Raw genomic sequence first — 23,792 nt, forward strand, 5'->3', positions numbered from 1 at the left:
AGGATGTTACAAAAGAAAAGTGGTATTCTAGCGAGATTTCATGGATATTGTGTTCCTTTTACCGTAAGAAAGTACATGAGGAGGAAAGATGTTTGGAGTTGCATCGAAAAATGGTTCCTTCTTGGTTCCTCAAGTGTAACGAGGAGTTATAGTGCTAAACGTCTCCAAAGAGAGATGTAAAATCTAAAGAATAAGGAAAACAGAGTTTTTCTTGCCACTCAAGTTCCTCACGCAGGAAGCATAAGCCAAAGGAGAACAAACCGAGGTATAGCCATTCTATTAATTCGAATGATGTTAATTCAAATGTTGTTCATGATGTAAAACAACATGCATATTTTAATAACATGTTGAGGAAAATGTTTCCATGCACCTTTTTCCTTTCATCTAACCATTGTGTAGATAAGTGAGATAAAAGGAAAATATAATGAAGAAGATGTTTATGTATACTGGAATTGAGACCAAAAGAAGAAAATCTCATCCAAGGATAAAGGCAAGTGAGCTGAGAAAAGCTCAAAAGAACTTTTGTACTCACAGTAATATCCGTGGACATTGGGTCGAGAAGTGTTAGAAATTGTTTCTACAACTTCATGTTGGTAAAGGCAAGCAAATCATGCAAGCACTAGAAGAGGAAGCGACACAAGTAAAAGTGGGGCAAGATGTGACCATCCCTGAAGCAGATTCAGAAGAAGAGAAATTTCAAATAGAGAGTTCATTTGCCTAGTTGGGTAAGAAATGGGCGGACTATTTGTCCAACTAAAGTTTGTAAATTTTTGTTTTGCATTAGTTGCATATCCCATAGTTGGGTAATTTGTAAAAGTGATGTTCATAAATAAATAACTTATAGGCAACATTTTTTTCTTTAAGAATTACAATGCTAGTTTGGCTTGTTGATAGTCAATTTGAATGGAGAAATTTGGGAATCAAGTTTATTCCATTTTGTAAAATTCATTTGTACTTGTAGTTTGAAAAATCATTTAAAAACTATTGCATGAGTAGTTCTAGCATATTTCGTATGTTTCAAATGTGTGTAACACTCAAGTTATACAAGTATTCACTATGTGAAGCTTGTTCGGGTTCATTTGGCAAAGTCTTTTAGGATTTCCTTGATAAGTATTTTATAGATAAGCAATTCCAAGGTGCTCATCTTCCTGGAATTATTCTTCAAAAGGATGTTGTTGTGGATGACCATAGTGACATGGATAGGTCGAGGAGAACAAAAAACTTGAATTCTTTGTTCACATAGTGAAACATGTAATTTGTTGTACTACAGGTTTGGGGGGGATGCAGGTGTCGGCTCATCGCTTATGGATCCAAAGAACAAAGGTGAAGGAGAAGGAAGGATGACCTGTACGATACTTGCAGTGTAGACAAAGTACATATCAGTTGCAAATTATGTAAAATTTTGGAGACCAGAAAATTTTCAATGGGGAAGAGTGATCAAGAGCTCAAAATTTGTCAAAAATTGAAAGTTTGAAAATTTTGATAAGATTATATTTATATTGAATAACTCATCATTTTGAATCCAACAGCGTGAACGAGACTCAAATCTGAGCTCGTATGCAGAAGTTAGAAAAATTCAAAGTTTAGGTTGACTTGATGATATGGCAGGATTGGATGACAAGGCATAGCCCTTCAGCAAATGAGAAGGCGCCAAGTGGAAACCCTCCAATGGCCCTCATATATTGCATATTTCATATCACAATGGCAAGTGGTTCGATTAAATAATTGGCCATCAGCGGAGCTTAGGTGCAATGCCAAAGAATTGACCCTGAACGTAGAGGGTTGCGATGTGATATATTGCAATCACATATCGCACTTGGTACCCCCAATATGTGTATATATGATATATGGGTTAATGTTGATCACGATGAGACCCAGGACATGGGATTTTATATGTCACAGTTTAGGTCCCCATCGGGTTTACCAATATCGCATCGTGCTACATTCTGTCATTAACATTGCAAAATGCGATAGACTGTTTGGATGCAATATTGTTATATCTTATATTCTATAACCTTGATGGGTCTGTTGCTATCGTAGTGTATGTAATTTTATATCCACTGAGGGAAAGTGCTAATTTTGATGAACGATGAGTTCTAATAGCGATAAGACCTTGGATGTGATGTTTTATGCATTGATGTTTATAAGCCCGATGGGTTCACTAGATCAGCAATAATAGTTTCTGAAGGACTATTAATAAGACCATCCCTCCACCAATAGCCGCTTGTGATTGTGATATCCAATAGGTTATAGAACCACAACGTTTTCCAACATACCACCACTCTGCATGTGACAACTTGGCCCTTAACTACGAGATAGGTGGGAATGATGGCGAACTGCTAGTTTTAACTGTGGATAATGAATTTAACTGGCAATAAGCTAGATTTGGAGGAGAAAATTGTGGAAAGAGTGACAAAAGTCATAACTAAGACAATCTTCGACCAATTGGGATGCAAAAGGAGGCTGGATTTCCATTTTTGGACATTCTGAACTCATTGCACTACTACATGTAGGGGGTTTTAAGACAATATTTAAGACAATATTTGAGTCAATTTTCTTCACTTAAGACAAAAAGAAACTCAAATATTGCCTTAAATATTGTCTCTAAGCGGGTGTCTCAAAATATAATGTCTCAAAAATTTGTCTCTATAAAGACAATATAGAACACATATTATTATTGTCTCTATAAAGATAATTTGATTTGTCTTTCTAGAGACAATTTCATTTGTGTCTGTTTAGAGACAATTACATATTTGTCTTTTTAGAGACAATTCCATAATTCAAACTATTGTCTCTCTAGAGACAATATAAAAAATTATTTAAAAAAAAAATAAATGTCCATAATTCAAACTATTGTCTCTCTAGAGACAATATAAAAAATTATTTAAAAAAAATAAATAAAATCATTTTGAATGTCTGCTGGCCCGTATCGTTCTCACCTGGAACAGATTCATAAGATAATAAGCAGGAATCTTCCACACAATACATCCATTGGGACCATATGACCTGCATCATGAACCTGGTGTAGCAAAATAGAAGGTTCTGTAAGGAAGAAATTGTCTACTTGTACAACGAAATCAAAGATGATCATCGAGTGCCTTTTACCTTGAGAAAACTGAGTGTTCCATAACTGGTTATTAAACCTACTTCCTTATCATCTACAAGGAAGGATTTTGTAGGTGCCTTATTGAAATTCTCACTTCCAAACCAATCCATGGAATTCACCCATCTTGAATTGCCTGAAAGAAACATAATTTGAACAATTAACTTTTCAATTTTGAAGATTAGACTGACAAGCCTGAAAAACACAACTGCAAATAAGTTAATAACAGACTTAACACCTAAATCATAAAGTCATTGTCAAAACAAAAACAATATGTTATATGTATACAGTATCATTACCTAACCAATTGCAAATGAGATCATATTCTCCTGCATAAACTAGCAACTTAACACCATCCTCCAAGAGTGTTGGAATGCCAACTTCCATCTTCCACATCCAGTCAGTAAGCATAGCTTCATAAACCAAGGGGTTACAGGAGACAAATTTTTGGTTGCCAACCCCCAGGGCATCCCTAACGGAACCCTGGTTTAAGTAATTCTCCATATTTGAAAAATCATAGCACAGGCCACCATTGCACTCCTTCCAAACATCATAGTACTGCAAAATATAAAACAAAATAATGAAAACTAATATCGTAAGATATATAAAACAAGGATGACAAACTACATTTTAAGATACAAAATGCTGATAAAATAAACATAATGTCTAGCTGTCCAGTATTTAAAATTTAAGTCTTACATTGATATTCCCAGCTAATGCCATAATGGAATTGAAAATTGAGGTGCACACCAAGTATGATGCAAAGCATGTGACAGTCCCTTTGGTACCTGGCAAGTTATCACACCGGCTATAATCAGAACCTACATTAAGAACCTTTGATAAAGGATCTAGCATAAGATCAGCCGTAACCAGTTACTTAAAACACTTCACAAATGGTAACTAAGGATCATAAAGCAAACAACATTTAGCCATCAAGCTTCTCACAATTTAAAACATAGTAACAAGATTTCAATATGAACACATACAAATCTAGTTCAGTAAACAAAGTATACATCTCATAAATATGAAAATATGCATTTTTTTCCAAATTTTAATAGGATTTCAGCCCCATGAAAAAATATTCCTTGAAATTTGATGACTAGTTTATATTTATAGGTGTCTATTTCTGAGATTTTTGGGCTGTTTTTTATGGATTAAAGGTCTACAAGTATCAAATATATTAGATATATTATCAAAAATGATAAAAAGTGGACCATACTGAAAAATGTTTGTAAAAACACACAATAAACAAGAATGAACTAACTAGAGGAGGGCAAAGCATCACCTATGCACAATATTTTGAGATCCAGATAAGCCTTCACTACTGTTACGGAAAACGCTTGCACAAACAACTTAAAAAATAAATTGAATATTTCAAAAACCACATTAACAAACAAGCCTTCCATAGCGGATAAGTGTTCAAAGCCCTTAACACAAATTTTATGGATTGTACTTGCTCATTATGTACTGAAGCAAACACAGCTCAACCAAGAAGAATGCTAGATTTTCCATCTGAATAATAGATGGTACGACTTGTCAGTACAGCAGGGTATTATTAGGAATACAATAAAGAAAATTAATTTAAAACATGAATGCTAGACTTTATGAGGCATTTTCGAAAGTATATTTGATCAATGCCACACTGGCTGCTTTCAACAATATAAAAAGTGGTGTCATTCAAAACTTTACCACTTTGTTGGAATCAGCTGCCTTTAGAAACTTGAGGAGGAATACATATGGTGGAGTGGGAACTGTAAGCTTGAAGTTCAGTCGCTTTAATATCGTAGACTCCTGCGAAGAGTTATTATCAATTGATCAGTCAATCTGAATGTTTGGAGACTATGTTGCAATCAATGACAAAGAATTATCAGTTAGAGATAATTACCATGGCCACTATCTGTTCTGACGTGCATTCATTTGGGAAGATGCAGATGAATTCATTGACCTGTACCCAAGTATAAACCAGCTCTTATCAATATTGTGCTACCTATTATAATATAATTTTTGTGCTGATTCCAGCATAAACCGTAATCTTCTGTAGGAGTAGATATTGTGGGTGTATGTACTTTTATACAGCCAACAAAGTGTTCTTTTAATTAGATATATACAAATCCTTTTTTACATATGTTAGCAAGTCATCCTACCTGTGGAGGAAAGACTTCTTCATATTTGCTAGCTATAAACATTGCAGCGATAGCAAGTAATGGCAAATTCTTCCTTGCAATATTCTGAATAAAAAGGTATCTGTCAATGATGTTCACAATGAGATACAACGTCTCTGGCATTAATTCCAATTCCAGATGCACCTGAAAATTTTAAGATTTTGATGTCAGGCCTAAGAGATAGACCATATAAATCTCTTTTAGATCTAAGTTTGACAGCAAATGGAAGTTGGAACTAGCATAGGAACAAAGTTGTACCTCCACCAACCAATCAATCACGACTGCCCTCATCTTTGCATTGATTTTAACCTGGTTTCTCATATAATCTGGAGGTACGCAACTCATGTCCTGGGCATACATGAATGCGAAATTTTAGTTAAGGAAAATAAAATTTTACCTTCACCCTAACAAGAAACTACAATCATTGACAGAGAAAAATACCTCAATTGTCCTGTAGAATTTGTATATATCTTCAACATATTCAACAACTTCCAATTGGTTTTCAATGTTTCCATCATCAATGTTAGGAAGCACCTAATGGGAATCCTTGAATGCATCCTGAAATACATTCATCAAGATTATTAATCATTTTTAGCCGACTTACATCATAAATAAACACAACACTAACTCGAGGCTATCCAAATAACTAATCATTTTCATCCAACTTACAACATGACTAAAGACAAAGCTATCCTAAGGTTATAAAACTTGCTGGTAATTTGGAGTGGACATGGATACTCTTTGGTTTGTGTATATTTGTTGAACAAGAACAAGAAAAGTATAGGAGAGTGACACAGACCTCACTTTGAGATGTTAGCATTGCAGTATTTGGTTTGTGTATATTTGTTGAACAAGAACAAGAAAAGTATAAGAGAGTGACACAGACCTCACTTTGAGATGTTAGCATTGTAGTCAATGATGGTGCAGTGTGTTTCCTGGATTTCAGTTGGCTAGGTATTTCTAATCCCCCTTCTTGTGCACTTGAGTCGATGTTATCACTAATACAAATGACAGTGTCATTGCTGGTGGTGCAACTGTCATCATTAGGTAAGTTGGCAAGGCATATAAAACCAACATAGCCATGACATGGATCTGAATACTTCTCATGAACATATCTCAGCTCATTTCTTCCTGTACTTAAGTGGAAGTCAACCATGAAGTTTGCACATTCGCTAGAACAAGTAAATCAAATGTTATTCCTTAACAACATACAGGGCTAACTAAATGTGCACTCACCCCAGACAGTTTGATGTGCAAATTTGTCAATCTTTCCCATATGTAGAATTAGATACAATTTCAGACAGGTTGCCAGTAAATTAGTGTTGTAGCAGGTCCACTAGGTTTTGGATATATAATCCATAGATTGCGTAATTCATGGAAATTCCTAAGATATTTAGCAGTAAGTATCCTTTGGAAGGTTAAACTCATTAAAAGCATGGTGCCTTGAGAACTAGAAGACTTACTTGAGATCTTCTTTTGAGTAGCCTGTGTGAAGAGCAAGTGTTTTACTCCAACATGGATCCTTCTTCAAAGTGCATTGAGCAGTGTAGGCAACAGCAACAGCAAGGATTGATGGACTGTATTTGATCATTTTGTAATGAAGCAAACACAGCTCAACCAAGTAAAATGCTAGATTTTCTATCTGAACCATGCGATAATACATTTAATTTTTAACAGTAAAGGAGAGGATTATTAGGAAATACAATGAAGAAACGACATTTAAACCAAAATCTCAATTTTCCAAAAGCATTTTGAAAGTCAATTTGATCAATACATCAGAAGATTATTCTGACTGTACAAAAGAAACAGTGGAGTTCATCACTTTAACACTCTGTCAGGACCAGCTGCCTTGAGAAACATGACAAGGAATACACATGGAGTGGGAACAGTAAGATTGAATTCCAATCGATTTAATATTGTATGATCCTACCAGTATCATTATCAATGTATCACTCACACTGAATCTTTAAAATCTATTGTAATTAAATGAAACAGAAAGATATCAGCTAGAGATAATTACCATGGCTACTATAATTTTGGATGTGTATTGGTATCTTGAGATATAGATCAATTCATTGACCTGTAACCAATATGAATTGATTCTTCTTATGTCAATATTCAACAGCCAACCAGGTATTCTATCAATTAGATATATGCAAAAGGTTTCCTTACAGTCATGCTTATGGATGTCAGTAAGTCATCCTACCTGAGGAGTGCAGGTATCTTGAAATTTGCAAGCTATAAACATCGCAGTGATACCCACTAACTGTAAGTCCCACTTCCTAGAAATATACATAGAAAGATATCTGTCCATAATGTTTACAGTGAGATATAATGCTTCTGGCATTAGTTCACATTTGTAATGCACCTGTAAAATTTAATATTTCGAGGTAAAGCCTAAGAAATTGCCCACATAAAGTTCTTCTAGATCCAGCATTGGCAACAAACGAAGTTAGGATAGGAACTAATTTGTACCTGTATCAACCAATCAATCAGGGTTGCCCTCATTGTCTCATCAATTTCATCCTGCCTTTACATATATCAAGAGGTACACGTCTCATGTTCTGGACATATGGGACTGCCAATGATTACTAAATGAAAATTAAAAATTTACCTTCACATTCACACAAATCTCCAATCATTGATAGAGAAACATACCTCAATCTTCTGATAGGACTTGTATATGTCTCCAACATATTCCGTAGCTGCCAATTGGTTTCTGAGGTCTCCATCATCAATGCTAGGGAGAACCTCTTGAGCGTCCTGAAATACCCCTATCAAAATTATTAATCATTTTTATCCAAACTACATAATAGATAAACAGAAATAAATCTTACAGCTATAATACCTCTTAGCAATTGGGCGTGGATGTGGGTACCTTTGGCTGATATATTTGGATTTGAGCCATTATATAAAACAAGAAAAGTACCAGAAAACTAATAAACTTAATCAATAAGACAGACCTCACTTCGAGTTGTTAGCACCGCAGTATGTGACTATGCTATGGGTTTCATTGCTTTGAGTTGGCTAGATGTTTGTAATCCCCCATCTTGTGCACTTGAGTCTACGCTATCACTGATAGAAACTACATTATCCTTCTTTCTAGCAGTGTCATTCTCAGCCTTCCTTCTGACAATCCGCCTCTGTTTGTTTCCCTGGACTGCCTTTGCCTCTGCTTTGGCTCCTGCCTTAACAACAATATCATCTGCTTGGAATTGCTGGAATCAAAATGGGAAAATTAAAGAGTGAGATTCCATGCTTGGGCTCACAGAAAATAGAGAACAGAATGAGTCCCGTGAAATGAAAACAAAGAGCAACAAATTAAACATGCCCAGAAAAACAGAATACTAGGCAGGAAGATCGAAAAAGCAGGTGGCTGAACATAGAGGTTTTGCCTGGTTGCTAGTTCAATTCCCCAGCAGATTGTCCTTTATAAATGGTAGAACCAGTTCTTTACAAAAAAACAATAATTCAACTTGCTTAATCGACTCTGATTAAACTTACCTGAGTGCTGGGATTAGCTCCCTTGTTGGCATTGACAACCAAGTTTACTCTAGACCTCCTGAAATAGTAGTCAATCCAATAGTGTAGGACTTGACATTAGAAGCAGAGGCCACCAAATAGAAAGAAACAAAAACCCAACAGCAGATTGATTCAATTTATACATCTAAAGGATAATAAATAACATAAAACAACATACTCCATCACCACAAGTTTGTTGATATTGCATTTGGGGTTCCGAGCTCCCACCACATTGCCAATGTCTCTTAACGCCTTCCTATTATTGTTTCCTTGCTGTGCTTTTTGATTGGGTGCAAACTTTGCAAGGCCTGCCATTTTGTGCACACATGATTTAATGGAAAAACAAACTAAAAAATCAGCTTAAAATGCAGTTTTTCTATGGGTCTTCAAAGAATGGGCTTCAACCCTTCATATTCTCTGCATCTAGGCTTGGATTAGCCAGGTAGATATTTCCTATATCAATTACTGACAGCCAAAAACATTAGAAGCAGACCCATCCAACTCTTCGAGTCTCCACCACTTACAAGAGGACAAAAGTTGGAGAAGGTGTTGCGGGAAAAAGAAGCGGACAAAAATAAAGCTAGGGGATCTCAATCCCTGCTAGCAAAATATGGCAACACCTTGGGTTCATAGGAAAATGCATAGGTATGTACTATGTTTTTCCAGAGTATTTTAATTTTCAAGCAATTTGTTGAGTTCAAAAGCCTGTGCACTATTAAGCACAGGAAATCAAGAATGAAAGCTAGTTCAAGCCATCATCCCAACCCTAACCCAAGGATAGGATGAAGAGTGGCATACAAAAATGTTGTATTGGGTTGTACGAATATAGCCACAACACTCCCTCTTTTCTTTTAATATATTATTATAAAAAAATACTGTAATCAAATCTGCAGTAAAATAGAACCATTGTCTATGGTTACAAACCTGGATCCTAAGAAAAGCTGCGCTACGATTGACCCAAAGTCAGATCCATGGGATTGCTACTTTATGTAAAGACATCTTAGCATGACAAACTGATAAAGAAGTTGTTAACCTGCAATAGTAATCATCTAGAATTTGGAATTGGCAAAACACTATTAGAAGATGCTTATAGGCAAGATTCATGAAATGTGCATCTATTCTGTTTCTGATTCTTTCCTTCACGTGATAGTAGGATATTCTACTGTGTATTGACTTGATCGTTGCTACTGTTTTCAGCGGAGTACTCTCAGCTGATTATATCAGTTATGAATGAGCTACTCGTGATCCCAAGATCTTTGTGATCATCAACTTATTATCATGTACAAAGCTATGGATTGCCAGCAAATTGCATCCTCATCAAAAAGGAAATGAATATGGATTAAGAGCTCATGTAGAAACTCCTTTATGCAAACAGACATTTTTCTCATTAATATATGTCAGCATCTTAGGTTGAAGAGGAAACTTCTCGTATACTTTTCATTTCTAATATGCTATTCCAAGTTCTAGTCAAAGTACTTTCATATTATAGTTTCCATATAATTTCAACACGAAAATGTCAATCTTCCAAAATGACCAACAACTTCTTGATTTTCAATTGTAGATCTTATTAGACACTTCGTGGATATATTTGAATCTAGTGTAGGAACAACCAGAAAATAATTTCAGGCAAACTAAGAGGGATACTCCAAAAAATCATCAGTCAGGCATGAGCTAGTCGTGAAGGAAAATAACAGACAAATATACAAAGACAAGGAAGAAACTGGCTTACATTATTTCCAACAAGAAAAAAATACACCACTGAACAAAAATTACTTTAATAATTGCATTCCCCATGTTGGTGAGAGCTGCAGAAAACTATTTAAATAAAGAGTACAGCAGGAAGCGTAGTGTGAGATTTGCATACAAAAATATTGCCAAAATATGAGGTACCATTTTGTACTGTTGTTTTATTAAACGAAGCACAACACTGTGAAAAGAATTATTTATCAATGCCATACATCCCAGATGAGGGTGTAACTATTTCTTTGTTTATTTTGGTTTATGTGCATTATTTCCCATGTCACATGATGACAGTAATCAGAAACATATTATGCAACTACGCAACATGATGAATATTGATCCATTCAAAATCTTTTTAAGGTCTACCAAGAAAAAATAATGAATTGCTGAAAACAAGGATAGAACCTTGTAAGAATCATCGCCTTTGGACAAAAGTTATATTTTAAATACATGGAATCTAACTAAAGTTCCACATCTAAAAATTAGAATTACAGATGGATATGCGGCAATGATAGCTTCTTTGTAAGGTAAGAAAAATGCAAGATGATTAGGGTGAAGAAGAGGATACTCACACACTGGCATCATCCCTACCAAGAAGTTTAACAGGGTTCCTGATCTGGGAGACATCAAGTGAGTTGCAGATAGCTCCTCTACACCCAGAATCCTTCCAGGCCACCAGGACCCATTTCTCCTTCTCACCCACACAATGGTACCAATGGCTGTATCAATTTTGGGCGTGATAGTAGGTGCTGCTGCACTTGATTCTCCCATGATTGTCTAAAAACCAAGAATCCAACCCAGCTTAGATGCCCAGTACCCACCGTCTCATTTCCATCTCCTTTTATCCCTCAACCCACCTGGTTAACCTGCAAATCAAACCTCAGATATATCAACAATCACCTCACACCCATGAATTCAAATAAGCCCAAATCCCATGTCTATAAATAAGATTATGCAAAGAGTAATAAAGGGCTAGTAAGACACAACTAACACACTTTGAAATCCCAAAAAGGCCATGTCAGTAGAATGAAAATAGATATGCTGCAAGTCATCATTTGGGTGTGTACTTTATGCCTGAATGCTTCTGGAGACCGTTTTAGCAGAAGGATATGATGGGTTTGAGTGACAGGGGCTTCAAATAGTTGGCTTTCTTAGTTGTTATTGTCTTGGAAACCTGCCCCCTTAAATACCCGCTTCACCACTTTCGGATCTGTGCTCATCCAGGTGGCCCAAAGAAAAAAGAGTTCTGTTTTTCCTAGTAAAGGGGATTCAAGAAGAACCAAACTTGTAGACAGAATAAAAATGAATAAATACTTAAGCCAGTAATAGGGACAAATAAATTACCTTTACACCTTAAGCTATTAAACCTTGCGCAAGTACAATAGATGTGGTAGTTCTAACACCTGCTAAATCATTTGTCTTTGCTGCAACCTATCTTACCAACTTGGCCCTAATATTTTCAACTGGGTCCTCTAATTCAACCTGTCAGAAGCAAGGTGCAACATTGAAAAGCATTAACTAGACTGGATTAACTAGACAAGAAATAAAAATTTTACTTGACTCATCAACATCTGGCACACAAGTATTTTTTTTCAACTGTTTAAAGTGTCATTCATTACTCTACTATGGCTACTGCACCAAACTTCCTCTTCTTTCCAATGTTACCCAATGAGGCAAAGTGGAAACTGTTGTCATACTACCTATAGCATATGCAATCTTCCCTTATTCGGAATAGAGAATTACAATATCTTCATATTAGCTATCTCACAAACATGAATTCCATCTAGATTTAATTCATATTAGCTATCCAATTGGCCATCTAGATTTAATTCACCACTGTTGTGCATAAACAATACTTCATATGTGAGCACCAGATATTGAAGGATCTGTTAGGACATACAAGTTTTTTCTTGAGCCCTCACTGATTTGATAGTTTTTCTAGAGTGAGCGTTGCCTTTTGATTTGGTAGTGCCTTTAGTTTGGATACTTTGGGCATTCACATGGAAACTTAGGAGCCTAGGTTGTGTTCCTAGATGACCCAACATGCTTCTGGAACCCTTGGAATTCACCCAGCTTCACGAAAAATGTTTAAGGCAAATCTGCCCAAATTGACAAAACTGTTTTTAATACTTTTTTCCATAAAAGACTAACTTTGGGAGCAATTTAAGAGAAGGTGGTGATGAATTTTGAAAAAATAAAACATGAATTTTTCGGGAACATGCTGATTTACAAAAACCTCTTTCATCTTTTCAACAAGTGTCATGTTTTGGAAGATTCAAATGGCTCTCTGAAGCCTATTTTTCAGAAAATCCCCAGATTTAATTTTTTCTACTTTTATAAAAACACCTAACCGTGAACTGATGGTTATGGAAATATCCAAGTGTCAAAAAGCATTGGCTCTTTAGCATCTACGTCAGTGATAATTGTTGACAAATTGCACCCATAAGGTCCTAGTTTCTATGTCATCAAAAGTCGTTGTTGATATCAATCAAAATTTTTATTGACAATAATACTATGACACTAGAGCATTGCTTATGCTATAGGAATAAATTGCTGCATTCATGGACATCTGAATTGGATTGTTTAGTGATCCTGGTGGATCTTAACTGCAAACAGAAAAACATCAAATGAAGACCATCTCGAAGCCAAAGGATTTATTTTCAAGGGAATTTGTATTAGGTGTTTCAATTTGTATTTTTCTGTTCATTTGGACAGGACAGTACACAATGGATAAATATATCGCAGAAACAAATGTAAAGGTTTTCAATTATAGTAATTTTTTTCAAAGGCCCTAGTCATCGTTTATGGCTAAAGATAGTCCATACTTTATTAAGTACACTCTCCATTTTGCAGGTAGAGCCTACTATCAAATAATTGTGAGACAACATGATCATTTTCTTTTAAAAACCATTACCATTAAATGGGAAAAACATTGTAATTGTTTAACAAGTAAGAAAGTTAAGGTCAACAAGATTGTAAAGTTCATTCCTGTGTTATGGTTTTGGAGGATGGAAACTAAAGAAATTAAGTTCTCTTCTACTATTTATAATTTCACTTTTCAGTGGTGATAACAGATTTTTGTTATGCCTGTCACTACTAGTCATGCTTTCAAACTATAAGTTGGAGATTTTAGGCAGCCTGTATCCAATGCAAGGGATTATTAGAAAAACTCGATGATGTTTCACATACTGCTATCATAATGGTTTACATAATGAACTACAGAGAATTTCCTCAGAAGAATTGGAACAAAATAATGATAGGAATAGAGAAAGTGAGGCCTTCTTAGATAATGAATCTACGGAGGAATATAATCTCATTCCAGAAAAGTTTGCGGTTACTATTAATGATGAACGCCTATAAACATCTCGTAAGCATCATTATGAAAAATTACTCACCATCCTTGAGACTTATGTTCTATATGATTCGAACAGTGGAGACTGCCAACAAATGAGTGATTTTTTGTCTCCTTTTGTTGCATTAATAGGTGATGACAATGAAGCATTTTTGTGCTCTATCTACTCTATACACATGGCATGTGATGATTTCAGATTGAATGAGGTGGCAGAGTATTCTAAGGCAGGGATCAACCAATTTGGGGCTATTGTAGATATTCAAGAAGTAAATTTGATTATTTCAGAGGTAAATGGCAGAGTAGTCAAATAATAAGAGATTAATAATAACTGGAAGAGGTTTTGAAAGAAAGGAAACAACAATTAAAAATCAGATCCAAATTTAGTGGCATCAATCTGGTTCTTTAAGGCATGAAATCAACAGTTCCAGATTTCAAGAGCATTTGAGATTGCATAAAGTCTAGTGGTTCCTGCATACTATGGTAATCACACTAGTGGTGACTACTGTATACAACCACAATTGCACTAGCGGTGCCTATTGTATACTATTTTGTTTGAAGTCTGTATTTAGGTCAAAAAGCATTACAACTGGCCCAAAAATGTCAGGGACTGGGTGGGGTAAAAAAGACCCGTAGGTCAGTTAAACAACTGACCACGAACAAAAGTTCAATTACTTGACAACAAATGAATTCCATTTGGCTGACTTGCCACACCAAGGGGTGCTCTTTCATCAAAATCAACCAAAATTTGCACCATAATATTGGCCCTAACAACTAATTCGCACCTCCAAGAGAAGTGAATCCTCGGGGTAGCCTAGCATGGGAACGTCATCATCCTTAAACCACAACCCCATTGGCATGTCTCAACTAGTGCTATCACGAGCACCTACATCATCCCTACCGATAAACAAATGAGATCAACAACAAAAAGAGGTTCCAGCAAAAATAAAATAAACCCTATTTTCTCTTTCTTCCTAGTTCCATATTTCCCTTCACTACCACTGAGCCTCCATTTCCTTGATTTCAATGTAAAAGCCAAATGCAACTGAATTATTGTTTCATGGTCTACGTAGTTAATCTTTCCATCATATATATATATATATATATATATATATATATATATATATTAAAACATCCCCATCCTTTGAAAAGAAAAAAAAGAATGTGGACACTCAAAACCGAGAACAAACTGAAAGTTGATGTTACTGCAATTCAAGAGCATGTCCACAACATGGAATTATTAATAGTAAACTACTTGTGTTGAATTTAACCTAAATTCATTGAAGGTAATAATTCTGGAGTTTGATTTAAGTGGGAAGTCAAAAGGAGTAACCCATCTAGCTCAGTAGTTAAAGCCCAAGGTTCCTAATCTTGTAGTCGTGGGTTCGAACCCTACGTTTGGCGTGTTGTGTTCATTTAATGCATATTTTGAAATGAAATATTTCTATCTCTGGATTTCTTATTCTCTGAGCTCCTGTTTGTTAGAACCGTCGGGATTTATTATTCTCAAGCCCCTGTTTTGGAAAAATACTAAACAACCATCGCTAAGTTTAACAGACAACAATCATCTCGCATAGTGGGTTCAAACCCCACGCTAGGCGAGTGTCGTTGTCTATCAATCAATTTCCAGTTTGGGAAAAATTCAAAAAAAGCATCATAGGGTGTGGATTCGAATCCCATGGTATGCGGGTGTTCGTTGATCATTTAGATTTATCCTCATCCAAGATCCCTGATTCGAACCCTAGGTAGGCGGGTGTTGTTAACTATCAAGCTTCTGTTTTGGCAAAATACAAAACGAGCACAAAACAAACATCGGCTAAAGCCAAATCAAAGGCGTTCATAATGCTCTACAGGATATAAACATTATTCTCCAAAATTACCACCAAAACCATAAACCCTCACTAAAAAACCTAGAGCTTGTAAAATTACATTCACAATCAGCTGGACAAAATCATGTCGATCATGAAAAGAAATAAACTTTCACAATACAAGCATAAATTCTTTAAAATTTCTTCTTTGAACAACTTCCAGCAACATTATTTTTTTTCAGAACGAAAAAGCATAATTGTATTATATTGAGGCAATATAAAGAGAAACAGATAGTACATCCAAGAGCTTTTGAAAGCTGTAGCAAAGACAGGGAAAAAACCTGGATACCCTATGCATACTGGGAAGCAGTAGGGACTGACACACCAAATACCAAATACAGGATTTACTTGAACAAAATGCCTAGGATATAAAACAGATTGGCAAAGAAGGTCACCGATTTATACACCAAACCTATACAGGGAGATATATCAAAATGATCAAAAAAACAGAGCACACCTGTAAATTTTCAGAGCATTAAAACCCAGGGAAGGAGAAATAGAATCAAGCTCCGACAAGGAGGTGGAGGATAATTTTGATTCAAAGAATTCTTACCTTGAACTGAGGTAATGGGATTCGATCCCTCTGAAGTGTGCGCACTATTGGAGTGTGGTAATGGGATTCGATCCCTCCGAAGTCTGCTCATTATTGGAGTGCGTGGAATGCTCCGGAAGAAAGAGATTTCTTGAAACTGAAAAGGTAGGGTAGGATGGGAGGCATAAGACCCCCTCGGCGGAATGTGGCTCTATCTAGAACCTACGCTAAAACTTACGCTAATGTAATTACGCAAGTCTTTAACCATAAAATTCATTGATATTATGTTAAGTGTGTTCTCATCGGTATGAGTGTCTTTTACATTTATTGCTTCTTTACACCTTGAGTACTATTATTTCTGATATTTTTTTTTGTTTGTTTTTCTGGTTGTTGGAGGAGTTTGGTAATACAAATTTTTTAATTTTAACTTAATAAAAGTTTTATTTTAATGCAAAAATGAGTTTATTATAAATATTTCATTTATAATGCTAGTAATTTTATAAATTTAAAATTATTTTTCTCAAATTTCAAAGTGAATGGTAAAAATACATAGTCTTAAGGGTCAACCTAGTTAGTTGAGTTCCCATTGTTAAAAAATATTTTCTATTTAAAGGTCACTTGTTTAATTATCTTGACGTTATTGGAGTAAGCGGTCGAGCTTATAGGTTGTGATCCTTTCAAGTAGATTTGCCTGGTACAAATTGATACATATTTTATATGTTTTATAATGTTGATAATATAATTATGTTGGAGTGGAAGAACATGAAGAATTGTCCATGTTCTCTTGATGGTTTCAGTGAACTCGTGGTTTTTCTACAAACGACAAATGGATCATGGATTCAAATTCGGCTGCCACAGTTAACCCTGAGATTAGATCAGCTAAATCAATAAATCGAGTTGTCACAGCTATCCATGAGACAAAGGATCGATACATCAGCTCAATTAATCAAAGTATCAGTCACATTAGGGATTCAGGGCACTAAGCTAGGATTTTGGATAACAGATCCTACTTTCTTTTACCAACTCGATACCACTAGTGGTTTTTCCGACTCGAGAAGGAATCGAAAACTTAGACTTGGAGTAAATTTTATTACATCTCAATACCATTTATGTGGGTAGTTTAGTATTGAGCATATTTTGTTTTGTTCAAAGCGAAATTCAATGATTTTTACGGATGAACGAGGGATTGTTCTTTTAGGGCTTCATCAAGGTTCATGCGTTATTTTCATTGAGGATATTTAGTGAGTGGCCTCATCCCAAAATGGAAAACAAATCAATAGTAAATGTTAAAAATGGCAAGGAAATCTCATATTTTGTGGAAACAAATCATTTGGGCCAAGTCAAAATTGCCTCAGCAAACACAACAGGGAAGTGGATTTGGGTAACTGCAAAACAATATCAGGGCATTTTAAAGCGGAGACTTTCCCACTTTAAATTGGAAGGAAGAAGAAAAAATTCCTAGAGAAACTAGTAGACATATAATAAAAGTAAACAAAATCTTTGAAATGCAAATTTCATCCATGGAACAATGCCTCCCTGAAGATAACATCAAACAACTTTGAAAAATCTACAAAGTAGAGGAATAATTTTGAAGAGAAATGTCCCCCCTCCTCCATGATCACACAAGTGTTGAAGATATAGTTGATGGTTTGATATTGAAGTCAAAATCCTTCTTGAACCCTTGAGCCAAAGAGGTCTCTCCTCTAGTATCTCTAAAAATATCCTATGAAGAGTCATAGCATTTAGCTTAGAAAGTATGACCCACCATGATCATATTAATAAATGACAACCACTAAACTAATGTGATAATGTATTCAGAATTTCCTTGCAAAAAAAATTAACTTCTTGTTTGCCCCTTTTTTGTAGTGAAAGTAGATTTCCTGATTGTCTCCATCATATTATGCCCCAACACTAGCTAACCAACATGACAACCCATTCACAATAAATGTCATCGACAATGATGTCAAAATGCGCAAATGAATTTTTTAGTTACCCCTTGTTGTGTATATCTCTTGCCAAAGAAGAGGAGTCTAATCTACTCTTCCTTGGCAAAGAACAATTCCCATTGTCCTTTCCACCTGCCAGAACAAACCTCGCAACCTTTAGCATCTTCATGACATCCAAACATACAACTAAATCCACTTCCTCTGATCACATTGCATTGGATAACTCGTCCTCATTCCACCATTTTGATCAACTATCAAAGCCTAGAGACCCTTGACCCTTGCAAAAAAACCTTTGCAAAGTCCTCTCCATTCACATCTGATTTGGAACATTGCAAAAAAGTACTACTACTGTATAATCTTCCCCCTCATTTGGTTCATTGAAATCATAAAATCCTTTCAAGTGGTGAGATAAACAACCATTAGTTTGTTCACGATTTAGAATACCCTTTTCTTTCTATTACTAAATAGTCAATACTACTTCATGCCTAGTTTAGTACATATCCCCTAGTTTTACCAAATACTTATTTTAATACCTCAAAACCTATAACCCTCTACCCAAAATCCCCACCCTTTACAACAACATTGCTTCACGAAAGGCATTTTACATTGTTTCATAATTTTTCCTTTGTATATGAGAAAGAAACTAAATGTTACTTCTCCCTTATCCAAGATAATGCTCTTGATTACAAATTGAACAATGTATCATGATATTTCCTTTCTCTCTTCGTGTGAACTTGCTCAATTAGCGTCTAAATACCTTGTGAGATAAAAATCAATGCATGTATTGGATTTGGTATTGTGTCAATTATTCATTTTTAATGTCTTAATAATGTGTTAATTTCCTTCCAATGCATGGTCAATCTCGAATTAAAATTTTGACATGGAAAATCCCAATTTGGCAATTTTGGGAATCAGAGGCACATTGCAGGGACAATGTGTATCCATCTTGGTGGATAGTGGGGCAACCCAAAATTTTATTGATGCAAAATTGGTGGAGTGTAGAGGCATTCATAGATTTATATATATCCTGAACAACGTGGGCGATAGAGGATGCCCATGCTTCACCTCAGTTGTCTTCTTGATTGTTGGTTCAATATGTTGAGGATATGGTTGATGGGAGAAATGTTGAGGATATGGTTGATGTCTTGATATTGAAGTCAAAATCCTTCCTTAACCCTTTAGCCAAAGAGGTGTCTCCTAAAGTATCTCCAATAATATCCTATGAAGAGTCATAAAATTTAACTTGGAATCATGGCCCACCATGATCATCTAATAATTAATTGAAATAGAACTAAACCCCAATTTAGGGATTGGGTGGATCATATGGTGGGACTATTCTAGTGGGAACCCTAAATAAATGACTTGAAAACCCCTTGATTTTCTACCTTGTTGTCATTCATCTCCCAAATTTCTTGTTGGCTACACAAGTCCTAGAAAACATGGCAAGGAAGATGAGAGGGAGTTGACAAGGACATTAGGTTGTCCTATAACATCATAAAGTGCATCCACATGGATGAACATGGAATGGGAATTAAGGTCATAAAGTAGACTAGAGTGTTAGAGAAATAGGGTGCATCAAAATATTTTTTGAGTGTCCCAAAGGGAAATATACAATTCTTATCTCCTCTAAAATACAATATACATTTATTGTGGTGATAGTAACCACAAGATTCTTAGAACTAGTGGTATAGTGCTTGGTCATGAATGAATATGCGGAAAAGAAATCTAAAGCTTTCGACTCACTGGCATAAAATAGATCATGGGGCCGAATCAAAATTTCAAGGGACATGTCAAGGATCTCCGGTAAAATGGGGTTAGCAGCCAAAGACTACCTTCCAAATAATTTAAGGAGAGTAGGGAATATTTAGAGGAGGCCAACTCAAGAAACCATAAGCAAGAAAAGGGGGAAGCTATCTAACAAATATGGTTAGAGTAGGCATCAAAATCCCCATCCTTGAACGAAATGGTGGTTTACACAGGGCTCGTGAGAGAATATGGGATGGAGGGTAGATTGGCATGGTCAGAAAATGAGAGAAGGGTTTTATCTACTAAAGGAATATGGGATGGAGGTTATGTCTAAGTTCAGGGAGGCTTTTAGATTTTTTTACAAGGATGGAGGTGGATGTATCACAACAAAGGAGCTTGGGACAGTAATGCATTCTTTGGGTCGAAACCCCAATGTATATTGGAAGTTGTCCAAATGTTTTATATTCAATAATCCAGTCCTTAATACAATAAACCACAAAAGAGTAGTTCTAATCTGCCTGTAAATGCAACATATTAAATACACCATTCCAAATTGATTTTACTAAGGAGAATCAAAGAAATAGATGAGTATGGTCATCCATCGCCTCCATACAGAGTAAACAACAACCAGGCCCACTCTGTCCTTTACGACACAAATTGTCCCATGCCAAGATGAAGCCAAAAAGATACATTTACTGATATTCTTAGGCAGAGAAAAAATATGAAGCCAATATACAAAGATGCTCTGAAGGACTGCTCGAACTAGAGTCAACTTGCCTCCTAGGGAGAGCCACCTGTGTACCCATGATAAAAGTATACATTGGATTTTCTCTATAAGTCAGCTCCAATCCTTAATTCCATAACAATTAGGTTGGAGTATAAATCTAAGATATTTAAAATCTGCATCCAGTGCAGTGGAGATAACACCAAAAATATGATAAATCTCTAGTATCAATGCACCATCTGGGTAAGAAGAAATCATATGAGATTTAATATTATTCATAAGGAGTCTAGAGACCGATCAAAAGAGGTCAATCTACCAAATAGTAACACATCATCGACAAAAATCAAAGGAGTAACTATGACTTGTCTACCTACACACTTGCAGCCAAAATTACATTTAATCCATCTACCTCCACACCTGCAACCAAAATTACCGCCCTTGTGAATTTTGTGACTAATTCTTCCAAAATCCAATCTTTTATCCTCAACATCTTCTTCTCGCAAAAGTTGTCATAGATAATTTCCCTCCACCACCCTTGTAGAAATTATGGTGTAGAGTTGCAACTACTCATGAAGTTTTAATCAAAATCATAGGACACAAACCTACTCTAATGCTCTCTGGAAGGTAATTCACAATTTAGAACAAAAATTTCATACATGCAATAAGAAATAACACACATGCACACAAAATTTTTCCTAGGGAAAACAATATACTAAAAACCCCAATGTATGCTTGCATTAATATGATCAATAGAAATGTATTGCAATTTATTTGCTCAACTGAGCACAACCTACAAGTGAATGACCTGTCTCTCTGCTCACTGAGAAGCTCTAACCTAGACTTAGTAAATTTCTACCTCTGCTTGAGCCCATATTTCCTTGTGCAATTCCTTGAGAAATTAAGCCCCTATTATTTAGGAATTTTTACAAAATGGATTGTGAAATTCCAAAGGTTAATCATCTAACTGCATGCAACACCTGTACACTCAAGGCTAGTCTACAGTTGATGATACACTACCTTGGAATCTCCACCATAGCTGGGGAACTAGAATTCTCCATGCATTAGATATTTTAGGTTGATTGATCAGTTAACTGGATGATCACCGAGTTTGACTGAAGTCCCACTGCACAATTGGCCTTCCACTAGTTCCTCAAGCAGTTGGAACTAGTTTAACTGAAAACAACTTGAGATATCTAACTTTGATTGCTACAAATTAGAAATCATACATGCTTAACTAAACTCTAACTCCTCCAACTCAAATTTACTAAGTAAACCAGGTGACACAAGCCATGTCACACAAGTTAACTGCATCCAAGCTGTCTGTTGATGTGGAAATTCAAATTTTCTCAATTTAATCAAGGAAAAATCAAATTGAGAATTTCTTGCTACACCTTTCAAGACTCCCTCTCTGCAAGAAAGGGATTATCAACCACCCCTATCCTACACCTACGAAATTTGAACTTCCCTCTTGACAAATCTTTTGTCAAAATGTCAACATGTTACTCCTTTATTAGAATGGAGTGTAGCAACATCATCTGCCTCTAGACACAGTCTCGTAAATGGTGATATTGGATATCTATATTCTTGGATCGATAGTGAAATATAGGAATCTCAGAGAGATTGATGCAACTCTGATTATCACAATTGGATCCATCATCTGATCAAATAGTCCAACAAGTATCTTTCTCATCCATATCGCCTCACATGTTTCTTGACTTGCAGCCATGTATTATGCTTCTGTCTAGCTGAGCACCATAGATCTTTGCTTCCTGTCGTATCAAGAAACAACTACGGACCCAACACTAAAAATTACACTTGATGTACTCTTTTGTTCTAATGGACTTCGTGTCCAATCTGCATCCATGAAGCCGCACAACTTCACTCCCTTTGCTCGTCTGTACCATAGTCCAAACTAGGTAGTGCCTGTGAGGTACTGTAAAACATGCTTAGTTCCCTTCCAAAATAGTTTGGTTGACCTAACCATAGCTTGGCTTAGCTCGTTGACTGCACATCACATATCTGGTCATGTGTTCACAAGATACATGAGTGGACCCACTAGCTATCAATAAATGGTAGCATCCACTTCACCTGAAGTGGCATCCTCCTTCCTCTAGTTGTTCATTAGAGGTGTTTCCATGGGTTTACAACTCTCCATGTAGAATCTTTGCAGTATCTCATTTTCATACTTGCCTTGAGAGACAAATAATTCCCCATCAGCTTGTCATACTTCCAACCTAATAAATTAGTGCATGAGACCCGTGTCCTTCATTTCAAATTCCCTTGCAAGGTCCTCCTTGTAAGATATGGTCAATGGCTCATCACTAGTTAAAATAAAATTATCAACATATAAGACAATTATAAGAAATTTTCCTTCTATCCATATGTGATGAGGTTCACATCTGCTTCACTTATGGTGAAGCCCAAACCAGTGAGATAACTATCGATCTTGGTGTACCAAGCACAAGGTGCTTATTTGAGATCGTACAATGCTCACTTGAGTCTGCACACATGAGACTCTTGATCAAATGTCTCAAAACCTTTTTGCTACTCTATGTACACCTCCTCCTTAATAACCCCATTCAGAAATGTTGTTTTTACACCCATATGGTGGATATTCCACCCCATCTACGTAGCCAGACCAAGAATTGATTTAATGGATGAGTACCTTACTACAAGAGAAAATGTCTCCTGATAGTCAATTCCCTCAACTTGAGAGTACCCCTTGGCCACAAATCTGGCCTTATACTTCCCTATGCTTCCGTTTGTTGCCTACTTCACCTTGAAGATCCATCTCAAACCCACTATTGATTTATATGTTGTTCTTGGGACCTTTTCCCGAACACGGTTCTTTGCAATGGATTCATATTCCTCCAACATTTCATCAACCCATACAGGTTGCTCTATTTCTTCCTCAAAATAGGATTGCTCAATCTCTATAAGCTCAGTCATAAGAGCCATGTAGCCAGTGTACCTCTCAGGTGACCTCCTTTGCTTACGCAAATTTGAAGGATATCCCACATTCTCCCTCGCATCCTGCACAAGTCTATCAACTTCCTTGGTTATTTTTCTGCCTTCTCTGGAGATTTTGCTTTAGTGAATG

The 23,792-nt window shown here is 36.0% G+C and overlaps 3 protein-coding genes across 3 annotated transcripts; all 3 read right to left on the minus strand.

Annotated features, from left to right (window-relative positions):
• Nucleotides 1-3,284: 3,284 nt before the first annotated feature.
• On the minus strand, nucleotides 3,285-3,931 carry LOC149202119 (serine carboxypeptidase-like). The gene is made up of 3 exons (XM_089401493.1): nucleotides 3,803-3,931; nucleotides 3,403-3,661; nucleotides 3,285-3,298 (listed from the first exon to the last, which is right to left on the minus strand). The coding sequence occupies exons 1-3, from the start codon at nucleotides 3,824-3,826 to the stop codon at nucleotides 3,285-3,287; spliced, it is 297 nt and encodes a 98-aa protein (XP_089257619.1). The 5' UTR covers nucleotides 3,827-3,931.
• Nucleotides 3,808-5,289, minus strand: LOC149202120 (G2/mitotic-specific cyclin S13-7-like). Its single transcript, XM_089401494.1, has 5 exons — nucleotides 5,248-5,289; nucleotides 4,989-5,048; nucleotides 4,793-4,894; nucleotides 4,537-4,615; nucleotides 3,808-3,891 (listed from the first exon to the last, which is right to left on the minus strand). Exons 1-4 carry the CDS (start codon nucleotides 5,287-5,289, stop codon nucleotides 4,544-4,546), a joined length of 276 nt encoding a protein of 91 aa, XP_089257620.1. The 3' UTR covers nucleotides 3,808-3,891; nucleotides 4,537-4,543.
• Nucleotides 5,290-7,083: 1,794 nt separating this feature from the next.
• Nucleotides 7,084-8,173, minus strand: LOC149202121 (cyclin-B2-1-like). Its single transcript, XM_089401495.1, has 5 exons — nucleotides 8,144-8,173; nucleotides 7,924-8,028; nucleotides 7,741-7,791; nucleotides 7,472-7,633; nucleotides 7,084-7,191 (listed from the first exon to the last, which is right to left on the minus strand). The coding sequence occupies exons 1-5, from the start codon at nucleotides 8,171-8,173 to the stop codon at nucleotides 7,084-7,086; spliced, it is 456 nt and encodes a 151-aa protein (XP_089257621.1).
• Nucleotides 8,174-23,792: the final 15,619 nt, after the last annotated feature.

Source organism: Pinus tabuliformis, chromosome 2_1 (assembly GCF_031772625.1).
Source record: "Pinus tabuliformis cultivar Carrire ecotype Pingquan chromosome 2_1, CPIR1, whole genome shotgun sequence".
Lineage (NCBI taxonomy): Eukaryota > Viridiplantae > Streptophyta > Pinopsida > Pinales > Pinaceae > Pinus > Pinus tabuliformis.

Coding starts and splice junctions, on each gene's coding strand:
- LOC149202120 (XM_089401494.1), bottom strand. CDS start 5,289: ATGTTTATAGCTAGCAAATATGAAGAAGTCTTTCCTCCACAG. Junction 5,049..5,247: donor AAGAAGTCTTTCCTCCACAG/GTAGGATGACTT, acceptor ACTTGGGTACAG/GTCAATGAATTCATCTGCAT. Junction 4,895..4,988: donor CAGAACAGATAGTGGCCATG/GTAATTATCTCT, acceptor AACTCTTCGCAG/GAGTCTACGATATTAAAGCG.
- LOC149202119 (XM_089401493.1), bottom strand. CDS start 3,826: ATGGCATTAGCTGGGAATATCAAT. Junction 3,662..3,802: donor CATTAGCTGGGAATATCAAT/GTAAGACTTAAA, acceptor TATATTTTGCAG/TACTATGATGTTTGGAAGGA.
- LOC149202121 (XM_089401495.1), bottom strand. CDS start 8,173: ATGGCTCAAATCCAAATATATCAGCCAAAG. Junction 7,634..7,740: donor TGATTGATTGGTTGATACAG/GTACAAATTAGT, acceptor TAAATTTTACAG/GTGCATTACAAATGTGAACT. Junction 7,192..7,471: donor AAGATACCTGCACTCCTCAG/GTAGGATGACTT, acceptor TGATACTGGTAG/GATCATACAATATTAAATCG.